General features: G+C 27.8%; 1 protein-coding gene and 1 pseudogene across 6 annotated transcripts; both read right to left on the reverse strand.

The window, feature by feature from the left end:
• Positions 1 to 6,171: 6,171 nt before the first annotated feature.
• On the reverse strand, positions 6,172 to 21,647 carry LOC149880326 (uncharacterized). 5 transcript variants are annotated; one of them, XM_090070447.1, is made up of 7 exons: positions 21,606 to 21,647; positions 20,050 to 20,161; positions 12,107 to 12,192; positions 8,259 to 8,381; positions 7,210 to 7,273; positions 6,977 to 7,071; positions 6,172 to 6,881 (listed from the first exon to the last, which is right to left on the reverse strand). In XM_090070447.1, exons 4-7 carry the CDS (start codon positions 8,301 to 8,303, stop codon positions 6,519 to 6,521), a joined length of 567 nt encoding a protein of 188 aa, XP_089926573.1. In that variant the 5' UTR covers positions 8,304 to 8,381; positions 12,107 to 12,192; positions 20,050 to 20,161; positions 21,606 to 21,647; the 3' UTR covers positions 6,172 to 6,518. The 5 variants fall into 5 exon arrangements, with proteins under 5 accessions (XP_089926573.1, XP_089926571.1, XP_089926572.1 ...); XM_090070445.1 differs by lacking the exon at positions 21,606 to 21,647 and adding an exon at positions 20,589 to 20,620 and having other exon boundaries at positions 20,050 to 20,461; XM_090070446.1 differs by lacking the exon at positions 21,606 to 21,647 and adding an exon at positions 20,479 to 20,572.
• LOC145186260 (glutathione peroxidase 1-like) lies at positions 14,345 to 15,831 on the reverse strand (annotated as a pseudogene). Its single transcript, XR_016446220.1, has 4 exons — positions 15,482 to 15,831; positions 15,262 to 15,397; positions 15,024 to 15,161; positions 14,345 to 14,784 (listed from the first exon to the last, which is right to left on the reverse strand). The product of XR_016446220.1 is annotated as a glutathione peroxidase 1-like (transcript).
• Positions 21,648 to 23,479: the final 1,832 nt, after the last annotated feature.

Genomic DNA, 23,479 nt, shown 5'->3' on the forward strand with positions numbered 1-23,479 from the left:
ATATCAACAACAACTAGAATGCAATATCAACACTAATATCAATAAAAATATCTAATAATAATAATACTATCATTAATAATATTAATAAAAATATTAACAATAAGAATACCAAAATACTAGCATAACATTATCAATAGCAATATCCAGTCTAAATATCAATAGCAATATCCAGTCTAAATGCGTATTTCTGAATTTTATCAAACTTTTTTATAAAAATTTTTTATTAACTTTAATTTATTTTTGACTGTTGTAAAACTTTAAAATTGCTTAAAGCTTTACAAGATATTTTTTTTTAGAAAACTCATTTTAAACTTTTTAACTTGCTTTAAATTTTTCTCTTGTTGACTTACTTAAAATAGGCGTTCCTAAAGGTATGTTTTGCTTCATGCAACTTAAAGCTGTGATTAGTTAGTACACACCGCTTTTATATACATATATATATATATATATATATATATATATATATATATATATATATATATATATATATATATATACATATATATATATATATATATATATATATATATATATATATATATATATATATATTTCGCCCTTAAGTTTAGATTTTGGTGTAATGATATATTTATTATATTCTTAACTTTGATAATTACCTGAAAAAACAATGTTATATATTTGGTTATTTTTTCGAAAGTCGCACTAAAATTGGCAAACAGGATCGAAAGACAATTTAAAAAGATCAGTATAAAAGTTGTCCAGACCATGATGAAAGGCGTATGCAGTAAATTATAAAAAAATTGAAAAACGTAGACATTTTTCTATTTTGTGTACAATTAGCTGTTTTCATCCCTTTTTCAAAAAAATTATCTTGCAGTATTCTATGTTTTCTAATCAGTATTTTATATTTATCATTGTATTTTATATTTATTACATATATATATATATATATATATATATATATATATATATATATATATATATATATATATATACATATATATATATATATATATATATATATATATATATTCAGACTATGATTGAGGTTGCAGTGAGAAAATTAATTCGTAACGAACTTCAGATTTCTTATGGATAAGTTAATATTGAAAAAGCTGGGAGATAGCACTTGCTAAAGCTTTCAAATTTTTGTCAATGAAATCTATGGGTTGAACTATTTTTCAATCTTCAAATTATAAAAGTTATCATTATTTATCAAAAATAATGACAATTTTTATAATTTGAAAACTATATTTTGATGAATTTATTTTAAATTATATTTTAATGAAGTAATTTTAATTTATATTTCAATTAATTTATTTTAAGTAGGGAAAAAACTACCGTATATACTTGCGTATAAGTCGAGAAATTTTGGACGAAATATTTACTCTAAAACAGCAATTCAATAAACATTTTTTAATCAAAAAATAGGAAATACGAAAAAAAATTTCTAGGAATAAATTTGTTTTTTTTCTGACCCGCATATAAGTCGAATTGCTGTTTTAGAGTAAATATTTCGTCCAAAATTTCTCGACTTATACGCAAGTATGTACGGTAATTTGAATTTTAAGTTCCTAAAACATTTTTTTTATTCAAATAAAAGTTTTGAAGGAAAATTTTCTTCGAATTTGTTTTTTTTTCTTTCTTTCTTTTTTTTTTTTTTTTTTTAATAGTATTCATGTCTTCATGCGAATTATTTATGTGAAATAATTATGTGAAATTTTTACATGAATTATTCATTTACAATATTTATGTAAAGTATTAAAGACATTTTCTGTAATTTCTATGATTTTCTATGACCTTTTTTTTATTAAAAGAGAAATTTAGCTGCATTATGGCTTTCAAATCAATCGAACCAATATTGATTTAGATTCAACCTAATGACCAGTAAAATTGTGATGAACATGACTTGAATTTTTAAAAATTCAAGTCAAATTTTCTATATCAGAATTACGTAGCATTAAATAGCTTAAGAATGATTAATGCAATTTATTTGCTTCTAGATTTGAAATTTCAGTGTTAATGTATGATTTGAAATTTCAGGTTTGATTTATACATTAAGGCCTGAGACTTTCAAATTACAAGTTAAAACGCCTCACTTGGTTTGCTTCTTTTTCTATGACATTTAGCTAGGTATAGCTTTGTCTGTGACAAGCCGTATAATAACTTTAGCATAAAAACTTCCTGGGAAAGTTTTGTAAAAAATATCAGTCTGATATCAGTGAAAATTATCAATGCGGAAAAATTATGTTTTGTAAAATGAGTTTTTTTTATCTGACGAAATTCAGTAATTTTTATTAATGATATTGGGGCATATTAGGAAAACTAAAGTTAAGAATCCCTGATAAATTTAATTAAATAGCCTCCTGATAATAATTTGTTGTTCTGCTTCTTAGGTAATAACCTCGATTAGATGTTTTATTGGCGGATTCAAACACTAGGAATTCCAGTTGCAGTGTCACCATGGTCTATTGGAAGTAGAATTTATTTAAAAAGAAAAAATTAATCTTAAAAATGAGTTTTTTGCGCCCCAAAAATGTCTTCAGTGGTAGTAGGCCCCTAACCTTCTAAATCCGTATATGTACAGATTCATAAATAGCTTCTTTAAATACAAAATATTTCAAATGTTTGCTAATACTTCTAATCTCAAAACTAGTGTCTTGCTTACTACAACCTTGCTGTGATTTGCATAATTAAAACGTAATGAAATATTTATTCTAAAGCCTCCTGTTTAAAAGGGATGGGAGGGGGGGAGGGTAGGAGAAGGAGGAAAGCGTATGAGGAGTTTTTAAATCAACAATAACTTATGTTTAATAAATAAAAATTTATAGCTACTGTCAAACTGGACATTTTGTATCTGAATGTGGACAAAAGCTTAAGATTATAATTTTAAATAATTTTTTACAACCTTAAATGATTATTGATGGTATAAGAAATGAAAAATAAATTATCCAAAAATCTCGTAGGGTCTAATTTTCTTCTTAATTAAAAGTGAAAAACACGGTAATAGTTATTCATTCACAAGAGCACAAGTAAAAAAACTTGTAACTACAAAAAAAAACAACAGGTTTTTGACATCACAAACAATCTTTACGTCATATTGATAAAAAAAAAAAAAAAAAAAAAAAAAAATGCAAAAAAAAAAAAAAGAAAGCGGCAGAAAGTGGGAATTTATAATTTTAAAGTCGTTCGTTTAGACACGAAAAAAAAAAAATATTCTGCTATCAAAATATTACTGTATAAGCAATTTAAACAATTTACCTCAATAAAACTATTTTATGAGTAAATTAATGAGGTAATGACAAGGGTTAAAATTAGATTTAAGTTGACGATAAAAATAAAAATAAATTAAACTATGATCAAAGTCGATAAACAAAATTAATTTTTTATATCAAAAAAGCGGCAGGATACGAAAAAAAGCTCATACAAATATTATGAAGTTACCAAGTTAACAAACTTTTAGGTGGAATCGTTTGTTTTTATCTTTAGGGCGTCGATTATATCCTTCACCGTACTTCTCATAGAAGCAACAACAATAATAAATTACGCTTGATAACGAGAATAGAAATAAAACATTTTTTGATCGATTTAAATTTCTACTAAAAAAACGCGCAATTTTTTCATGAGTTTTTATCACTGAATTTAAGTTTTTCTCAATTAGATTTGATTTTGGAATCATGTTTTTGTTTTTTTGTTTTTATAAGAAACGTGTTTATAAGAGACTTGTACAAGAAGCCGCAAAATCTTAAGAAATTGTTAGTAAAAAGTTAATTTTCGATAAGAAACTTATTTTATCAAGAGTTCAAAGAATATTTCCTAATTTGTGTTCTGTTCAGCGACAAATCTGAGAATTATATTAAATTGAATGATGCTTGATGGAATTCAAAAAATTTTAGTTAACTAACTGTAAAACATCTTACTTGTTAAAATGTTTTCAAATTGCATTTTATTTACTTTTACTCTCTTTTGATAATTTGAAAACTTAAGAAACTCTTGAGAAACGTTTAGTACTAGAGTTGTAAAAAAAGTACCCTTAAATTAAGAGACTTTCTAGTATAAGAACATTTTCTTGGTTTATTATATATAAAAAAAAAAAAAAAATCTTAAAAAAGATAATTAGTAACTTTTAGGTCGGACGGAAAAATTGACGTAGATAATTTTTTTAAATCATCTGTTATTCTCCTGTATTTGACTGTTTTTTCCGTGTTGTTGCTCAAAACGGTCTAGATTTTCAGCATGAGTACCGATTAGATATTTCAATATCAATAAACCACTAATTTATTCTCCGCTAATTCAATTCATTAACGTTTATGCAATTGTTGATTTTGTAAGACTTTGTTATCTGCTGTTCTTCGTAATCCTATTACTTTTTGAATTTTATCAATAATTTGCAAAAATAAAGTTCTCAAACAAAAGGGCCATTGTTATAATTTTTATGGAATGTTTTAAATTAATGAAAACAGTTAGTTATTAAAATATTTAATGATTAAAAATTCTTTTAAGAAAAATAAAACTGAACTGCATTATTTATCTCAATTCTGGTCAAACGTGCGTTTTTGAAATTAATTGATCAATTCGAACTAAGAACTAATTTATGAACCGTTGAACTGTGCACCTGCAAACATCTTGAGTTAAGATAGAAACATCAGGCCAAGGAAGAATTACATTTCATCCTTGAAAAGTATATATTTTAAGGAATAGACACCCATACTTGCATTGTTCACCTGCTTTTATCGCGTTTAAAAGATATTCAATGTGGTTTATTTCTTACGGAGCATTAAATAGCTTAAGAATGATTAATGCAATTTAGTGATTTACATATTAGTTTAGCAAGTTCGATGAAATTGAACCAATCCACTAAAAAAGAGTCTAAGCAATTGATTTGAATTGGTGCAAGGTCAATTCTGATTTTGTCATTAAGCTTGCTTAACAGGGTAGCTAACAGTTTTTCTGTATAAACTTAGTTTTTTTTTTGTGTGTGTGTGTTTCACCTAAATGATTACAAATAAATACGAAACAAATTTTAGTAATACCACAAATACAAATAATATTTGACTGATTCAGAAAACCATAATTTTTTTGCTAAACGATGCAAAAATTTCGTTTGAAAAGCTCATCTAATAACTTTTATTGTTCATTTTCGCACCAAATTAGATACATTAATCCTAGTAGAAGATCTTTTTTATTTATAAAGCCAGAGATTAATTACAGGAAATAAAAAAAAAAAAGAAATCTAGCATGATTCCCATAAAAAAAAAAAAAAACCATGGTGCAATGCGTTACAATGTGACACTTCCAATGGTAGAAAAAAAAAAAAAAAATTAAAACAAGTAAAAATGTGTTCCAAATTATAATTTGTTTTTAGATTGTAAATTTTAGGTAGAGAAAAGGGAAAAAAGGCTAGTTAATGGAAAGTAAACATTTTATATTAAATATAATAATATTCTGTAAATGATATAATAAATATATACCAAAGCATATATAATAAATATATACCAAAGCATATATAGAAAATGATTTACATCTATTTAACTTTACAATAGAGTTGAATCAGCTAATGGATAAAAGATATTTTTCAAACTACAGCTTAAAATTCGCCCCCCAAATTGATCTAAAATGATTGGCAAACAAAGACGTTGAGCAGCCTAATCGAATGTTTATATTGTATAGACTCCTCTTAGTCAGACATTAAATTGGAGGACTAATCATTATTTCGGTAAAAAAAGGTTTATGCTAATACAGTATTACCATCTTCGCTTTCAGCATAAATTATTGCATTTTTGAAATTCTAATTCCAAATATTTACTGTCTCCTACATTGCATTTTTATAAGTTAGTACAAGCCTTATTTATAATTTTTTTTTCGTGTTAAATTCTTTGAATATTCAAGATTCTCTTCTAACTATCACGCCCTACTTTTACAATGGTTTTTGCTGATCGAATTCTTTTCTAAAAGGACATATTACTTGTTACAAATTAGACGGCTTATTTGGTTTTAGGAACAGAATTCTTTTTAAATATGGATTATTAATAGATAACGTTAAATCCTTGCGTAAAGACGAGGGAAAAATAGCATGCAGTAGTGTTTATACATTCTTCAAGGGAAAGCGTTAATTAAATATTAAAAGATAGACTTACATGACCCCCGTTTTGGCAACAACTACTAATGACTTATAAATAACGTATAATGTAAAGAAAAGAATCGATATTATTTATCTCATTATTTGATATTTTCAAGATACAAAACAAGCGACTCTACAATTTTTTTATTAATGTTTCGTTTTCTATAGTTTTGTAGAATGATAAATAAAAAAAAGATATACAAATATACACATTGCCTGTCTGCGAGAGTGACGTTATACAAAGCCACATGAACAACTTGGAGCTCTTCGAGCGTAATTCTTAAGTCGTTAAGTTAACTTTAAAAATAAATTTTAAACCACGAAGGTCCCACTTCATGTAAATATAAATGATCCTCTATCCAAAGGCTTCGAAACTCTTTAGATCGTCTCTATTAATCGGTGTCGTGTGGACAAAGATTTCACAGGGTAAAAGATTTTATCCAAACTGCCCCAACAGGTTCCATATGCCGTTCATCCGAATAATCTTTGCGTTAATGTACTCAAGCGCTTTTGGATAGTAAGGAGAATCTGTTTCAAATGTCGAAAAATCAAATTCAAAATCAACATCAACTGTCCGAAACTTCCTATAGCTCTTGCAGCGAGTGAAATAACTGTTTTTATAAGATTTGTCAATTAAATCTAAAATCTCCCGAGCCTTTTCTCTATTTTTTTCCGACTCTTTAATTTCATCGGTAGAGTTATTTTTCGCAGTCAGTGGCGATTTGACAAGTTTGCGTTTTGCGGTCTGTACGCATAATCCCAGGGGAGAATTTTTCTTCTCAAGTGTAGACAGAGGTTTCTAGAACATTTAAAAATAAAAGATTTAAAATGAACTTTAAACTCTGGAAATAACTGAGGTGTCAACTATCAACTGAAAAAAAAATGCATTCGAACCTTTTTGAGTTTAGGTACACGACCAACATGGCATCCAATCCATTCAGAACTAATTGAGTCCGGTCGAGTAGGAGCTTTACGTTTTCTTGTATTTTCTAATTCAAAAAAATAGCCCATAAAAGTTGTATGAAAAAATATCAAGATATTTTTATTGCGAAAAAATAAACAAGTTAGTCTGCATAAACAGCTGACCTTTTTTCACAATATGTATATAGATATATTTTTAAAGTTACCTTTCTTAAGAGCGTCTTTAACAACGTGGCCACACTCACAAAATTTTGCAGTTGAAGATAGTTGCTATAATTTGTAAGATAAAGTAAGAAGCAGACATAAATACAAAGATCAATATTTACCGAAACTTAAGCATGATCAATTCAAAAAAATTTATCGCCACCTATCTTACCCCACCTCAACCCACCCCACCCACACAAGTTAAAAAAGAGACGTTTAGTGATTTTTAACTTTTAATAAAGCTTTTAGAAACATGTAACTCGAAACATTAGGTTTTAAATAATGAAAATTACAAAAAAAAACAAACAAAAAAAAAAAAAAAAAAAAAATCACTAAATGTAAATTACAGGAAGGTGCACATTTGTCTATTGAGGAAGCGGGCGTATTGGTGATTTATGAATGACGCCATCAACAAAGGACGGGCAATGAGAAAACACCAGCTTGTATTTTAAATGTTGTAACGCAAAATTAGCACACTTTGTCACTGTTTTCCGAGTACCTGTAACAGTGTGCCATTTTCATTTAAAACATTTCTATAAAACATTTTAAAGTTGGTCTAAAACATTTAATGCCTGGATTGAATTGCGGAGAAGCGAGATTACGATTGTTTCTTTCTCGAGAAAACTATTTTTTCTTTCAAGATGTTTTTTTTTTTAATTTTTTACAAAGGTTTTTTTTTTTTTTTGCGTAATTCTTATTCTTACTCTCCATTGAACAATAAGATTATATTTAATAAATGAATACTGAACGATATTAAGGTTTATTATATATGGATTGTCAAAAGTGCTTATTTTTACCTTTCGATACAAAATATATTGTAATTTTTGACTAAAATTTTCTTTCTAATAAAAAATCCATCTTTGCGTATAGTTCTAAGTTGCGTCTTACACGTGTTCGCGCGTAATTTACACTTAAACTGTATTTCTCTTTCTGCAAATAGGAGAAAAAAAAAAAAAAAAAAAAAAAAAAAAAACGAGAACCCAAATCTAACCGAATAATAACGAAGCTAAAATTCAAAAAAAGTAAACAAACAAAAAAAAAATTTACTCACAAGAGGTCTACTACAAGCTATACACCTTTGTTGAAAGTCTTCCATTTTTCAGTAATTTTACATTAACCCACGATCAGCGAGCGGAGAAAAGTCCGTTTACTTATGCTATCAACTTGCTCTCTCCTACGTCAAACAAAATGATATCAATGACGATAAACTATAATTTCAACTAAAGAAACTCGATTTAATTCTTTATGTTTGAATAACAGAGCCAATAAAAACACATTAAACGATTTTATTTCTGTTTTGTTTTTATTTTTTTCTATTCGAGTTTTGTATAAACATTAACGTGTTAGTATGCAGAGATTATAAGTTGAACATCGTACGTTTCACTCTGGAATGAAGACAAGACTGTTATGCTACACCTGTCGTTGAATAAAATGTTCAGAATGTGCGGGGGAGGGTTTAAACTGAAACCCAGTTGCACAATAACGTAGTTAATGAAATCGGCGCGTTTTTTTTTTTTCTTTTTTTTTTTTCTTTTTTTTTTTTGCTCTCTCTAATACCAACAAAATGTAGGTGTAAAATCAAACTTATCAGGTTAACCAAAACTCAAAAACAATTTAATATTTGCTACTACATTGAGAAAAAAAATTATAACTTGCTAAAGCTTAACTTCAAAAATAAACTCATTATTTGATTTGTATTTATGAGTTTTCTGTTCTCTCCCTATTACAGACAGACTTTTTATGGGATTGTGACGATACGTTGACGCATGCACGTTTTCGTAGGTTGACCTCATTAATGAACTCACCTAACCCTTTATTTCACTTACTATAATAAAATGAAGTGATAAAGAAGAAAAATATATTCATCTTGAATGGTTAAAAAATCGTTTTTTGTTTATTTATTTAAAAAAACACTCTACAACATTTTGATAATAGATACATATAGCAATTTTATAATAGTATAGCAAATAAAGCTGGATAATAGGTTTTGTTCTATAACGTACTACAGTACGAATGATCAGGATATTTTTTAGTACGTAACCCCGCAGGATCGAGTGCCAGATAAGATACGACCAGAAAGTTAATAGAAAATGAATTATAATAGCTTAAGACGTAATTGACATTTTTTTCTAACTCAAATATTTAAGTGCATTTGAGTTTAGTTTTATCACATATTGATATTCACGCTAAAAAATTAAGAATACAATTTAGATTTCCAAGTATATATTTCCATTAGCTTAACGTATTTCTAATATATTATGATTGTATGTTCGTTTGAATTATGGTTTTAAAAATGTTTGCAGTCAGCGTTTTTAGGGTCGTCGTGAAAAAAAGCTCCCAAACGGTCTCAATTAGCTTTGTTTAAATAAATTTATGCAATCAAATAGAAGTTGGAGTTAATAAAGAAGAGACTTTGTGATATGCAATGTGTAATCACAAAGTAATGATGCAAATCATGTAATCAAATCAATCAAAATCATGTGATCATAAAATCATGTGATCATGAAGAAACCCATTTTAGTAAAACATGCGTTAAATGCGAAGAAACCACGACGGTACGTAACCTCAGCTACAAATTCTGAAAATATTTTTAAAGGAAAAATAGTAGTCTGTGTCTGAATGATTTCTTGAGACTAAAATCAAATGTGCACACGATTTACAAACATAATTTGGCACGACATGTTACAGTAGAAATTTGATATATGTATGAATTGACCATCCTTTAAACGTATACAAAGTTTTTTATGCAAAACAAAAGTTGATGAAAGAGGTCAATAACAATATACAAATCTGTTTCGTAACATTTGATTTTAGTATTGCCATTGGTGCTGCGGTCGCTCTTATTTCTAATTAATATTTATTAATATTTATGACTTTTTTTTATAAATGTTTATTTTAAAGGAGCTCCTTTAAAAAAAAACTTAACGGCGTGTCTAAAACATCCTCGCGCTGCGGTAAAGCTAAAAAAAGATTTATCACCATAACAACGAGGAATGGCTTAAAATCTTAAAATACTTCTTTCGGATTTCTCCTACGTTTGAGATCGATTTAATCAACCAAGTGAGAGTGAAAACTACCCTCGTGTTAAAAAACAATCATTACGGTATCTATCTTAAGATTTCTAAAGAAAAACGAAGAATAAGGCCTTTACAGCTTCACTTGGACTTTTTTTTTTTTACTTACGAAATGTTGATATTTAAGTTGAATGAAGCAAAATTTTGATCTGTTCTGTCGGACTTGTATAAATATAAAACTAAATTTTTAAATTTTTATGAAATTGCATTAGTTATTTTAATTATAAGTAAAATTTTTAAGACAAAGAAAAAAAACAAAAAAAACAACAACAAAACAACTAAAAAACAAAAAAAACAAAAAAAAAAGAGTAAAAAAAAAACGGAAAAAAAATTAAACGGAAAAAACTTTTGCTTGACATCTGAATGAAAACAAACAGACAAAAAAAAAAAAAAAAAAAAAACAGCTAAATAAATAGAAAAAATTATAACAGAAGCAATTAAAAAAAAAAGAACTATGTGTTCTATATTATACATCAGATTGCCTCATACAGTCGTTACAACTTCAGTATAGTAAAACTGCCAAGTTCTACTCGACCACGTTTTTTTCATACCTATTTCTTTCATTAGTGAACTTTCGAAATTCATTAAAAACTCTTCAAAACTGAATTTTAGAGTCGTAAATGGGTTATAAATGCGACGTAAATATACGCTAAATCTGTCAAAACGTGTAATGACAAAAACTTTATAATTTTTTATACCCACCCCCTTTTTTTATCAGTCTATTTTGAGCCTTTTAAAATTTTGAAGTTTAAAACTGAAAGTTAAAATTGTAATTTCAAATCAAATTTACGCTGCCCATCATCAATGAAGAGCGCACCTTCATTGATGATGGGCAGCGTAAATTCAGTCGCAGCAAAAGCTCAGGAAAAAAAAAAATTAACTTAAACTAATACATTTTTAAAAGTTTAGGAAAATTCATATTTTATCCGATTTTATTATCCATCCACCCATCCATCCACACACACACACACACACACACACACACACACACACACACACACACACACACACACACACACACACACACACACACACACACACACACACACACACACACACTCACACACACACACGCACACACACACACACACACACATATATTGTATTTACACACATAGACACATATAAATTATTCATTACCAAATTTTTTTCTATTACGCAATTTTGTTATCTTTATTTCTACACTATCCAGGATTTCAAAATTATCCTTGAACTCGATATATCAAGCAATCTCTTAAAGAAAGTTGTCTCGATTAGTATATAAAACAAAACGGGGTATTTGAAAGCCCCCGTTCTAACATCCTAACAAAGATTTTTAGGATTATTTGCGAGAAGCAATTTTTTTATTTCAAACGTGTCAAAAAAAGGAAGCAATGCAGGAACAGTTAGAATTCTTTCACAGATTAGTAAAAAAAAAAAAAAAAAAAAAAAAAAGGGAGGGAATAATGACTTTGTATATTATTGCGATAAATTCAATAAATGACTCAAACAGGAATTTCTAATGGTTGAATCCACAAATATTTAACTCAGTGTTCATTTGAAAGTGCGAAGGTCTAAAGGTTGAAAATTCTTGTTAAACAATAAGATGTACGTGTAAGCGAAACGCGATCTGATTAAACACAACAAATCTAATCTTGGGAGATGTTCAGTAAACAATAACAGAATATATTGTCTTCAGTAAACAACAACAGAATATTTTAGTTGTCTCGCAGAATTTTCTTTGAAAGGATTTTTTTTTTTTTTTTTTTTGAATATTGCTTGATTGACATTGAACAAAAAAAATTCGCTTTCAAGAAAATAAAATTATTATAAAACTAAGTATTACCTCACGTCGAACCAAATCACTTAATAACTTGAGCTTAAAATCCCACGTTCATCAAGTTTTCTCGGTGTTCCAATTTTTTTAAGTTTCTATAAATAATTACGTCATACATAACTTTAGCAAAGTAATGTTATCTACGTCATAAATATTTTATTACTATTCAAACCTGTCATAAATCACTGCGCATGTTACGAAATTACCCATAAATACTACCGTTCAAAACAGGATAGTGCAGATAGTTTTAAATAAAATATATAGAGACATCCAATTAATATAAACAAACTCGTATTACAAAACTTCAGGCTTGTTTATTTAGAATTGGTTTTTCTTTTCTGTGTACAGTTTTGTCATCTAATTTTAAACGCTCGGATAGCGGGCGTGAATATAAATAAATAAAAAAAAAACTTCTCTAATAATTCCAGAATATATCAAAGGACTATTATTTCTTTAAGATTTTACAAATCATTTCCCGCTATTTCAGAACAATCCATATCCTGCTAAATGTTTTAAAGATTTTGGAGGCATTTCCCCCTCCCCCCACAATTCAAATATAAAAAGGTGCAAAAAAATAATCAATTAGTGCTGTGGGGCTAACTTGGTTTTTATGCATTAGTTTCACAAAATTTTTAACCACTTTTTTAGCTTGAAAATGTTTATCCATCCAACTTGAACGCTTTTTTTTGAATGATTGCTAACTTGACTGAAAATATTTGTTTCCTTATCTCAGCAATCAGCTTTATTAACTTACAGGATATACATCTGATTCTTTTTAAATTCTGTTTACCCATATCAACCATAAAAAAAAAAAAAGGAATTTACATTTGCATGAATTATTTGAAACATTAATGATGAAACCAGATAACATATTTAAAAAATTATATATATATATATATATATATATATATATATATATATATATATATATATATATATATATATATATATATATATATATATGCAATTCCCACAAGGATTAAGTAACGCATTATAACGAGGCTGCATTCGTGGTAGATGTTGTTATCAGAATTGCTTAAAATTTTAATTGGTGAATTACGTCTTAAAACTATTTAGAACAAATGTAAAAAGCTTTGTTTTTCTCCGACAGGAGCCAAGCTTCATCTATCATGTTCCCTTTACAAAGCAGCTTTTTTTAAAAAATATATATATTGAGATACAATACGAGTTTTAAATAAAAGATTTTTTTAAAAATAAATTGCTAGTGTCAGCAATTCTCAAAGAGAAGTAAATATGAAAATGTAACCCTCCCCCCCCCCCCCCCCAATAAAACCTGCAAATAGAAAAATGTTACCATTTACAACAGCATCCACACGTAGAATACCCCTTGAACTTAGATGATATCTAAGATCATAGTGGTTTCATCAATGATTATCTCCGTAGTTTTGACAAATTTAAATTTAAAAAAAAAAGATTTTTATTATTAATTTTTTTTTTTTTTCTTTTTTTTTTTTTTTTTTTAATAATTTTTTAAAGAAACAAACAAAAATTTTATCGACAAATAGAAAATTCGTTTAAAACGAAGAACAGTAGAAGAAATAGAAACAGTTTTTTTTTTAAAGCTCAATAAAAAAATTCTCTAGTAAAACGTCGTTAACTTTGTTCCGTTTCGAGAAGACATAAAAAATCGAACGATATGAATCGATACGAATCGAACTGAACGAAAAAAAATATACATTCTTTTAATTAATAACTTTTTTTTTTTTTTACTGACAAGACATACATGAATTAAAATACATTAAAATTTGCTTGGAATCTAGAACGAATGAATTACGAAGAACACTAGATTCCAAACGTTTTTTTTACATCAGACCTTCGCTAACTATACGTAGCTAACAGTTTGAAGCGAAGATCTTCATCATACTTTAGAAACATGCGTGGCTCATGAGAATTTTTTATTTGGTTATGACATTTAACCTTTTTATTTATTATTTTTACAAGTATTATATATATATATATATATATATATATATATATATATATATATATATATATATATATACCTAAATTATTATATCTAAAAGTAAGTAATAATATAATTATTATTAATAATAATATAATAATAATAATAATAATAATAATAATAATAATAATAATAATAATAATAATAATAATAATAATAATAATAATAATAATAATAACAATAATAACAATAATAATAATAACAATAATAATAATAATTACTATTATTACTATTATTTTTATTATTATTATTATTAACATTTTTATTATTAAGACTATTATTACATATATGCATATGTTATTATTTATAAATGCATATGGATTTATTTGCGCATATTAACTTAATACGATAATCCATCGTGCACGAAGCGTTTTTGAAATCTATATGATTCTGGCTCTGGTATAGGACCCGGGCTTCCAACTGGAATCTGTGACTGTGGTTGAGGTAGTGGACCAGGTTGAACTGCATCTTGGTTCGTTTGTGACACTTGGTAATTGTTGCCCAGCACACACTGACTAATCAGCATTTTAATATCATTTTCAATCATTGCTGGAGTTGTTCGAGATGTATATCTTTTGTATGGGTGACCATCTGAGGCAATCAACCACTTTTGAAAGTTCCATGAGATGTCGTTGTTGCGAATAGGTGTCCATGTTATATCTGATCTGTTGGCAATCAAACCCATGGGAGATGCGCAACGATTCTGAACATAAATTTTATATAACTGTGTTAGTTTAAACTTGAAAGCTTTTTATCAACACTTATTGAATAAACGAGACAATAATTTAATAGTTGAGAAAACTCAAAAAAGAAAACATAAAAAAAAGTAAACTATAAAAAAGGCAGTTCTTAGAACAATTTCTATTAACAAACTAAGCGTTAGCTAAAAGAGAACTAGGAACAAAGTTTTTGAGGAGAATTCCTAACATAAATGTATTTAACCTTTAAAAAAGTAAAAATCGGATGTTCGTAATTGCCGTTGACATGAAGCTTTCCTGAGAGAGGAAAATTTGGGACAAATCCATACCCTGGTCGCACATACTTTAAGCAGTTCATAAGTTCGAAATTCTCGGCTGGTTCCTAACGTAAGAAAATATTAGTAAGTGTAGCTGGTTTTTTAATCTCTTAATTTTACAAAAAAACATGATCATTTTACATTGATCACAATCAAATATTTTACCTGGTACCCAAACTGATTACATGGGAAGCCAATAAACTGAAGGTGACAGTTTGGTTTATGTGGATGATTAGTTTTAGCATAGAGAGGTCCATACTTTTCTTGTAATTCATTCATTTTACGGTATTGAGGGGTGTATCTAAAAGTATAAAATATAAAATAGAAAATTATCAAACATAAAAACATAATTATATAACTATTAATCGAAGAAAACAACACCTACCCTCAGAAGCTTGCTACGTTTACTGCGAACATCACCCTTCCTTCAAACATTTTCTTAAAATTAAATACGGAGTAGTTTAAAGTATCAACTTCAAATTGGAAAAAGGTGTTTGACTGGAGCTCTCTTTCATTTGTTGGTCTTATGCATTCGGAGAACTCATAAGGATCTCCTCGCACCAATTGAAAGAGGCAATTGAGAATAACGAAGAATTTAAAATACATCTCCGAATACATTTCCCTTGTAGTTTACATTCCTTTCCCTTACGAAGTTTACATTGTTGACGCTTTATCTTCTTTCTTCATTGACTTTTTCATTGATCTTTTCACTGATTCCTTTTTCTGCATTTTTTTTTTTGATATGGGTGAATAAGCAATCACCATTCACAAACAATCTTTCTATACCGAAAGCTTTGGTTAAGCTTTAAGTTTTATTTACAATAAGTCGGAACCGTTGTTATAAAAAATCAAATAAAAAAAAAAATCAGCCTGAGTTCTTAAAAAGGGGAGAAAAATAATCAGGGTAAAAGGTGTTTAAACATTATAAGAATACCATGGTAACAAGATTTTTTTTTTAATATTCAAAGTAGCACAACTGGAAAGCCACGAAAACGAGAAAGGGTAAAAAATAGTTCTTTGACCATAGGTTAACTTAAAAAGAGAATTCTATACCAAAATATCAGTAACAGTTGCGTTAAACTTTTTGAAAAAACTGTACCATTTGCCAGGAATCTGATCTTACGTTAAAAAATGATATCAAGTTAAAAGATGATGTCAAAATGTAACATGAACTGTGTCGAGTTGACATTTTCTTCTTTTTTATTTCAAAAAAAAAAAAAAAAAAAAGTAATAATAAAGGTTAAAAAAATTTTTTTTTTTTTTTTTATATAAATTCTTGATTAAAGTTTTGAAGACATTATGTCTTCTCAAAACGGAACAAAGTTAACGGCGTTTTACTTGAGAATTTTTTTTATTGAACTTTAAAAAAAAACTGTTTATTTCTTCTACTGTTCTTTATTTTAAACCCATTTTCTATTTGTCGATAAAATTTTTGTTTGTTTCTTTAAAAAATTATTATTAAAAAAAAAAAAAAAATTAATAATAAAAATCATTTTTTAAAAAAAAGACTACAAATGTAAAATCATCTTTCATTATTATAAAATAAAATGAAGATTAGCCTTAAATATCTGTTCTCTAGCTTGGATTAAAGAAAGCCTAGATTAATGAAGACTGAATTTCCATTAAAAGAACAGCTAAATTATTTTTACATCAAAAAGGATCTTAATATTCTCGGTTTAAGATCCTGCTGATATAAAAATCCAAATGAAACAAAAATAAAAGCTATGCATTAATTCTTGATCATATTGTCAAAAAACTGGAAACAAAATGATCTTTAAAACTTCATGATTTGTGTACTTTAAGCTTAACAAACCAACTTGACACGTGGTTACTTTTTTAATAATATTTGCGTGCTGTTACCATATGCGAATTCCCTTAAGAGTTTTATATGCTTAAAGATTTATTAACTACGCGTGCGTATGTGTTCATAAAACCTTTACTCTCCAATTATGTTCGAATGTGTTCAGCGTTCACGTGTTAATCTTAAGTGCTTTGCGTGTTCTGCGTTCTTTATCGTTTACATAAACAATTACAGGAATTGTATTTTTTTTCTTTTGAAATTTCTAGCTTTTCGTGATCTAACGGCGTAATATTCTTTTCCGCAAGTTTACAACTGCGGGTGGCTGCGATTATGTATAGGTAGTGGTAAAAATTAAATCGACCCGTTTATAAAAAAAAAAAAAGTGAGTGAACGATTCGCGAACACTTTTTATTTTTAGCTAAATGCAAGAGAAAATCTCTTTAGAATATGAAAGAGGCAAAAATCTATATTTTGAAAATATCTTTTTGTGAGACTTTTCAAACCCGAGCAATGAAGCTCAAAGATTGATATTCGTACCGCAAACAGCAACTTTGATTAGATAATCAACAAAATCCACAAGAAAAATAGAATAGTTACATATCGGATGCAATAGAAATATTAGAAAAAAAAGAACCATATATTTAACATTTCTAGATGGTTTTTTTTTCTCACTTAAAACTCGATTTAAAAAAAATTCGTTTTTTCTCTCATATTTTGTCGTTTATTTCCATATAATATTTTATATCGTCTTAGATTTGTCTTCATAGTGGCTAAAACTCGCTTATTCAGTTACTGATTGGCTCTAAGGGCTTTTACTTTCTTAAAGTGCACCATTCGGATATATCTATTATTGACAAGAAAGAAATTTAGTTTGAGCGAGTGATTCATCAGTATTATTTGGTATTTGGGTATTGGTTACTATTGTTATAGTATTTTTACACATTTTTCAGCTGGTTAATGAAGTAGAATAAAGGAAATACCATCTGATACTCTTATTTAACTATTCAATTCAAATCATTAACTTTATACTTTTTATATCTAATGATTATTTCATAAATCGTGACCTGTGTAAAAAACTGTTGGTTAAGGTTTTTTTTAATGTGTATTATTTTTTTGTAGTTGCATTTTTTTGTTATATCTTATAAAGTATTTTCGGATTTCGTTATTAATATCTTAACATTTTGCTTTTATGTTTTGACTAAAAAAAAAAAAAAAAAAAAAAAAAGAAAGTTTACTCACAAGTTTTTAATATGTAAAGAAAAATTTCAAGTAAATTTTTTATACGGTTAAAAAACGTTGTTTTACTGTTTTAAATTTCTTCTTAGAGTGAGCCCTCATAATGATCATAACGATCCAATTGAACATAATAATGGTTAAGTAACTGGGTCTTCATACCAAAGTTTTTAAGATCTTTATGATTTTTATGTCTATAACTTCTGGTAGGCGAAGATGGCACTTGGCGTCTCGTCTCTATTAACACGGTGCGTGAATAATTAAGTTGCACATAAGAATTCCGTTATTTAAAAAAAAACAAAATAAAAACAGCGGGATTAGAACGATTGCTTACGGTTTGAAATATCATTGCGAAATTATCGTTCGTGGAGGCGTAAAACTTAACGTTGTTAACGGACCACCACACGACGCAAAAAAAAAAAAAAAAAAAAAAAAAAAAAAATATTTAGACTTTACTTTCGAACCTAAAATAGTTTTAAATTAAAATTAGTTAAGAGAAATTAGTTTTATTTAAACTTTTAGCTAAATTTCTAACTATTTTGAAATTCTGGGAGATTTCTTTTTTACGCTACCAGGATGGTAACTAGAAACAACTGTTTCTATTATGGCACAAACTTATACCAAAAATAAAATAGAGACAGGCTTATATAAAGATGTTTTTACTTAAGTCCTATAGCATTGAGCGAACTCCTAGTAAACTACTTTACAACCTTCAACCAGTTACAAACTTTCATAATAATAATTAACATTTCTAAACTTATCAAGAAAGAAATTTTTCAAACTTCCCTTGTTTTAACCAAACGTATGTATACCCCCACATAACGTCACATAAATATGGTAACTGTTATATTGTAATTATTAAACGTATCAAAATTGCTCGTTAGGCGCGGGCGCAAGAAGAAAAAACCGGGCGAAAGAGAAAACCGTTAGAAAAGAGAAATAAATTAGGTTTAAAAGCGCAATAAAATAGTTACATGCAACTGACATTTAAAATCTTAAGGTTAGCGATATCAACTAAAATACTAAAGGTTTGCGAGTTTTTTACAACTCTGCTGTTATTGTTTATTGAAAGTCTGGTTCCAGCCTGGACGGACCCTCTTTTACAAATAACTCAAATAAGTTTTCATCCTGGACGGACCTTCTTTTTCAAATAACTCAAAGAATGTTAGTTAATGTTACTAATGAGAAAAGTATTTTCAAAGCTATTTTTTAATACGCGATGAATAATAGGTTTAATTGTAAACATTTATATTTAGAATTCCCTAGTCTTATTCATTACCCCATTTTTATTTCCAGATCTCTACAGTTTACATTTAAAACCATACAAAAATATTTTTAAATATTTATAACTTAGTCGTTTCTTTTTTGATGAGACGCATTATTATTTACGTAAATGATAAATGTCGTGGGCACACAAACATAGTTAAACACTATTTATAAATGCCAATTGTGTATAAGTGTAGTAAATTTGTCGCGACAAACGTGAGTTCGGAAATATAAGTCCATAACGTTTTGCTTGCAATTCGAAAAAAAAATTAACTTACGCTGTGAATGATGGGTGAATCATTTATGAGAAAAACTGTGATTTCTAGTTCATACAAACATGGCTGCAACAAGCGTGCTTTTATCGCAGTAAGAAAAAAAAAATTTTTTAACCAGCATTGTTCATTAGTAATGTAGCAAAACGCTCTATTGGCTTTTTTATTATCATTTTTTTTCTAAAAGCTTTAACTATGTTCTTTCCTTAAAACGAAATGTTTTTAATTCGCATCCATCTCGGCAAATTGGATTTAAATGTTAAATTATATTTGAGAGAAAACATTGTTGCTGCTTAGTTTGCTTTAATTACTTTTAAATCAAAAGAAAAATTTAAATAGCTTACCTGGCTTTATTTACCTGGCTAAATTTAAATAGCTTACCTGGCTTATGTTTCCTAAGTTTTTTTTTAAATGATAGTTTTTTGTACTTTTATCAAACCACCAGACGCGAAGAACACGTAAGTGCGTGCGGACCGTAAACCACCTTAACACCCTCAAACATAAAGAAATAATTTAGTACATTCCTTTCTTTTATAGGTTTTACAAGAATTAATTTTCAAATGGGAAAACCGTAAACGAGAGAAAAAGAAAACTATTATATTATTGACATAAAGATAAGCGGATTAACAAGCATGCAGACCGGATAATCGGGGGGATTAAAAAATAAAATAAAAAAAAATAAATAAAAAAATATTAGACAAAGGAAAATGTAAAATAATTCAAGGAGAAAAACTTTCTTAAAAAACGTTCTTCTCTTCAATTGATGAAAATCAATTTCAACTTCAAGAAATTTCTACAAAAAAAATTTACCCCCTAATAGAATTCTTTGAACCGTTTTCACTGATATAAAAAAAAAAGAAGAGAGAGATATACTGCAATTAAAGCTAAAGTTTTATTAAAAAAATAATCAAAACTCTTACTCGTGTAAGAAAGTTTAAGATTTAAATGATTTACACTATAGGTAAATAGCGAAAACTTTGATAAATAGAAGATAAATGGCAAACGGGTGTTTAATTAAAGATATTAATTCTAGCTACCAATAATATTTGAGAAGTTCAGAGTGAATAGAGGTAACCCTAAACTTGATTATTCATCAGGAAATACAGACCCTGTGTAAATTTATTTGATAAAACTTACAGACCAGAAAAAACTGAAAGTTTAAAAAAAAAAAAAAAAAATCTTTTTTGTTCTTATAATTTAAAGTATGTTTCGTATTTTCTAAACATTTTATCCACAGTTTGGTCTTCTTTTTTATTAAGATTTTAGGTCCTTTCTTTTTAGAAACTTAATGAGAAACCCAAAAAGTTATTTAAACAGCTGCGAAAATAAAAAAATAAAAAAAAATAAAAAATATCTTCATTAAACATTCAAAGTCTCAACTTTATAAATCACTTCCTATAAAAGTTAAGAAATTTGTATCTCTTATTTTCTTTCTTTCTATCTCTCTCTCTATTTTTTTTTATTATTATTATTTTTTATAGAAATTACAATTTTATGTACTGGTCCTTAAATTGATTCTGTCTTCAAAAGCTGTAATTTCATTCAAAAGTCAACACTTTTTTTTTTTTTTTTTTTTAGAGGTTCTAAATTTTTTGACTAAAAAATAAAATAAAAAAATTAAACTAAAATAGGAATCCGAGAATTTTCAAAGACTTTCTAGATATAATGGTTGTCTGAATAAGCTCACAAAATTTAATTACTCTATCACGATCCGACATTAATATTGTTTGAAAAATCATAGAACAATCCGAATATTAGCTTAATTTTATAGAATTACACGAGTGGGACTATGTTGTAATAATCTCCATTTTCATAGAACTATTATGAACAATTTTCACCACATTTTAAAATAAGCTCTAAAAGAAATCCTTCTTTTTCACTATTTATTAAAAACGATCTTGAAATAGTTATAAAAAAACTTCAAATATGAATCTTACTTGTTCTCCCAAATTCACTCTTGATGATTAATTTTTCTATATAAAAAAGAGATAGCGAAACTGCGTTCCTTTTTATTATGCAATTTTTCGTCATAAAACTGCGTCATTCAGATTCGGTTTGAAAATAAAATTTACAATGGCGGGAAACGTGTCGTATGTTCTATGACTCCTTTCAGTTACGTTTTGTTGTATTTTTGTTTTTTGTCAAAGGATGGTTTTCCGTTTAAATTTACGCGAGGTTAATGAATATAACTGAAAATAAGATAATAAACAAATTTAACTAAAAAGTGTAAGTTTAACACGTCCGTCATTTTTATGTTAAACAAATTGAAAACAACCATTTTCTGATTTTAAAACTCAAAGTCCCTAACATGTTTCCAACATCTACCAGTTCACACTCAGGATGTGTTAACATTTTTTGATGAAATATTTTTTTACTATTTATATTAGAGGCCGAGTTTAAAAGTGCAAATGGAAAAATGTCTGTTTAGACGTGGACGAAGTCACATCCTAATATTGATTGTAGTTAATCCATGAAAACTGAAAATGGTTAACAATTTGTACAATATTAAAGTGGGGTACTTCTAGAAAAAAAAAACAAAAAAAACAAAACAAAACAATTGCTGTATGTAAATAAAGCGCTTCTCTGTTCTGTCGTGTCTTGGACAGAGCAGATAAATGCCACATTTATCTATAAACGATGTATTCTCCGAGTTGCTCTGAAGTACAGTTGTTGGGGAAAAAAAACGGAATTTAGTTTTTATACCTTTATTAATCTTTCTCCAATAAATAGAAGAAAAAAAAAGAAAAAGAAAACTAACAAAAATAGCTCAGTTGCACTCAATGTTATGGGCGGAATGTTATGGACGAAAAAATCAATATTAAAAAGAAAACATCAATTCCCTAGAGGAATTTGATGCTTTTTAAATTAATCTAAAAGAATTTTGAGTTTTTTGTTTTGGTTGACGGCTTTTTTTCATTTTTCACCGGGGTTGAAATACTAAACCACGTAACTGTGTTTAACACTTGCAATTCAATGTACAGGTTAACATGCTTCATGAAACGTGGCTCTTAATTAAAACTATGAGCACCCAAAGGAAAAATCTTCTTAAATAAAAAATAACCAGTTAAATCAGAGAAATTGGAAAGCAAAATGTGAAGGTGCAAGCGATTGCCTACTAGGGACCTTTGGGGGTTGTGTAAAAAACTCGCCAAGTTTTTCGGAGAATTATTTTCTTTACATAAAGCTATTTTTCACCAATGAAAATCTTGTAGAATGATAAAAAACCAGTAATAACTAATCCAACATTTTCCTAGAAAAAGAGCTATTTCCATACGTGGAAAGTAGATATGCCAGCTTGGTTAGCATTCATCCGCAGTATCCCAACCCAAAGAGAAGAGAGGAGCATTTGTCCTACATGCTCCAAATCGCAAGCGGCCTTAGTTAAAGCGAAATTCTTTTTTAAGTGGGTTATCAAATAGAGTTGATCGGAATGCATCGTGAGCGCCTCAAAGGAAAATAATACTTTACAATAAATGTTGAGCACAATACTTTTGAACTCAGAGTTTAAATAGAGATTTTAAATTCAAGGTGGATTCTATACATCAGAAACATTTTTTGCCTTCTTCACCCATTTCATGTGAACATCTATTATGCTTATATTAGCCAGGTTGTCGGGTGTTATTATTAGGTAAGCTTATATTACCCAGGTTTCCGGGTGTTATGATTGCAAATGCTTATATCATCCAGGTTACTGGGTGTAATGATTACGTGTGCTTATATAGTACTATTTTTAGTAAAAAGTATCAAAATATGTAATTAGTATTTGTCGCCACGAATAAAATAAATGTTTACAAGAAGTTGACATTTCGGT

Source organism: Hydra viridissima, unplaced genomic scaffold, assembly GCF_058129835.1.
Source record: "Hydra viridissima isolate aposymbiotic clone 2 unplaced genomic scaffold, HvirCarnegie_v1 scaffold_13, whole genome shotgun sequence".
NCBI lineage: Eukaryota > Metazoa > Cnidaria > Hydrozoa > Anthoathecata > Hydridae > Hydra > Hydra viridissima.

Excerpts from the sequence above, each read along its gene's own strand:
- LOC149880326 (XM_090070447.1), bottom strand. The coding sequence starts at position 8,303 with ATGGAAGACTTTCAACAAAGGTGTATAGCTTGTAGTAGACCTCTT. Across the intron at positions 7,274-8,258 it reads TAGCTTGTAGTAGACCTCTT|CAACTATCTTCAACTGCAAA; the intron begins GTGAGTAAATTT and ends TACAAATTATAG. Across the intron at positions 6,882-6,976 it reads GTGTACCTAAACTCAAAAAG|AAACCTCTGTCTACACTTGA; the intron begins GTTCGAATGCAT and ends TAAATGTTCTAG.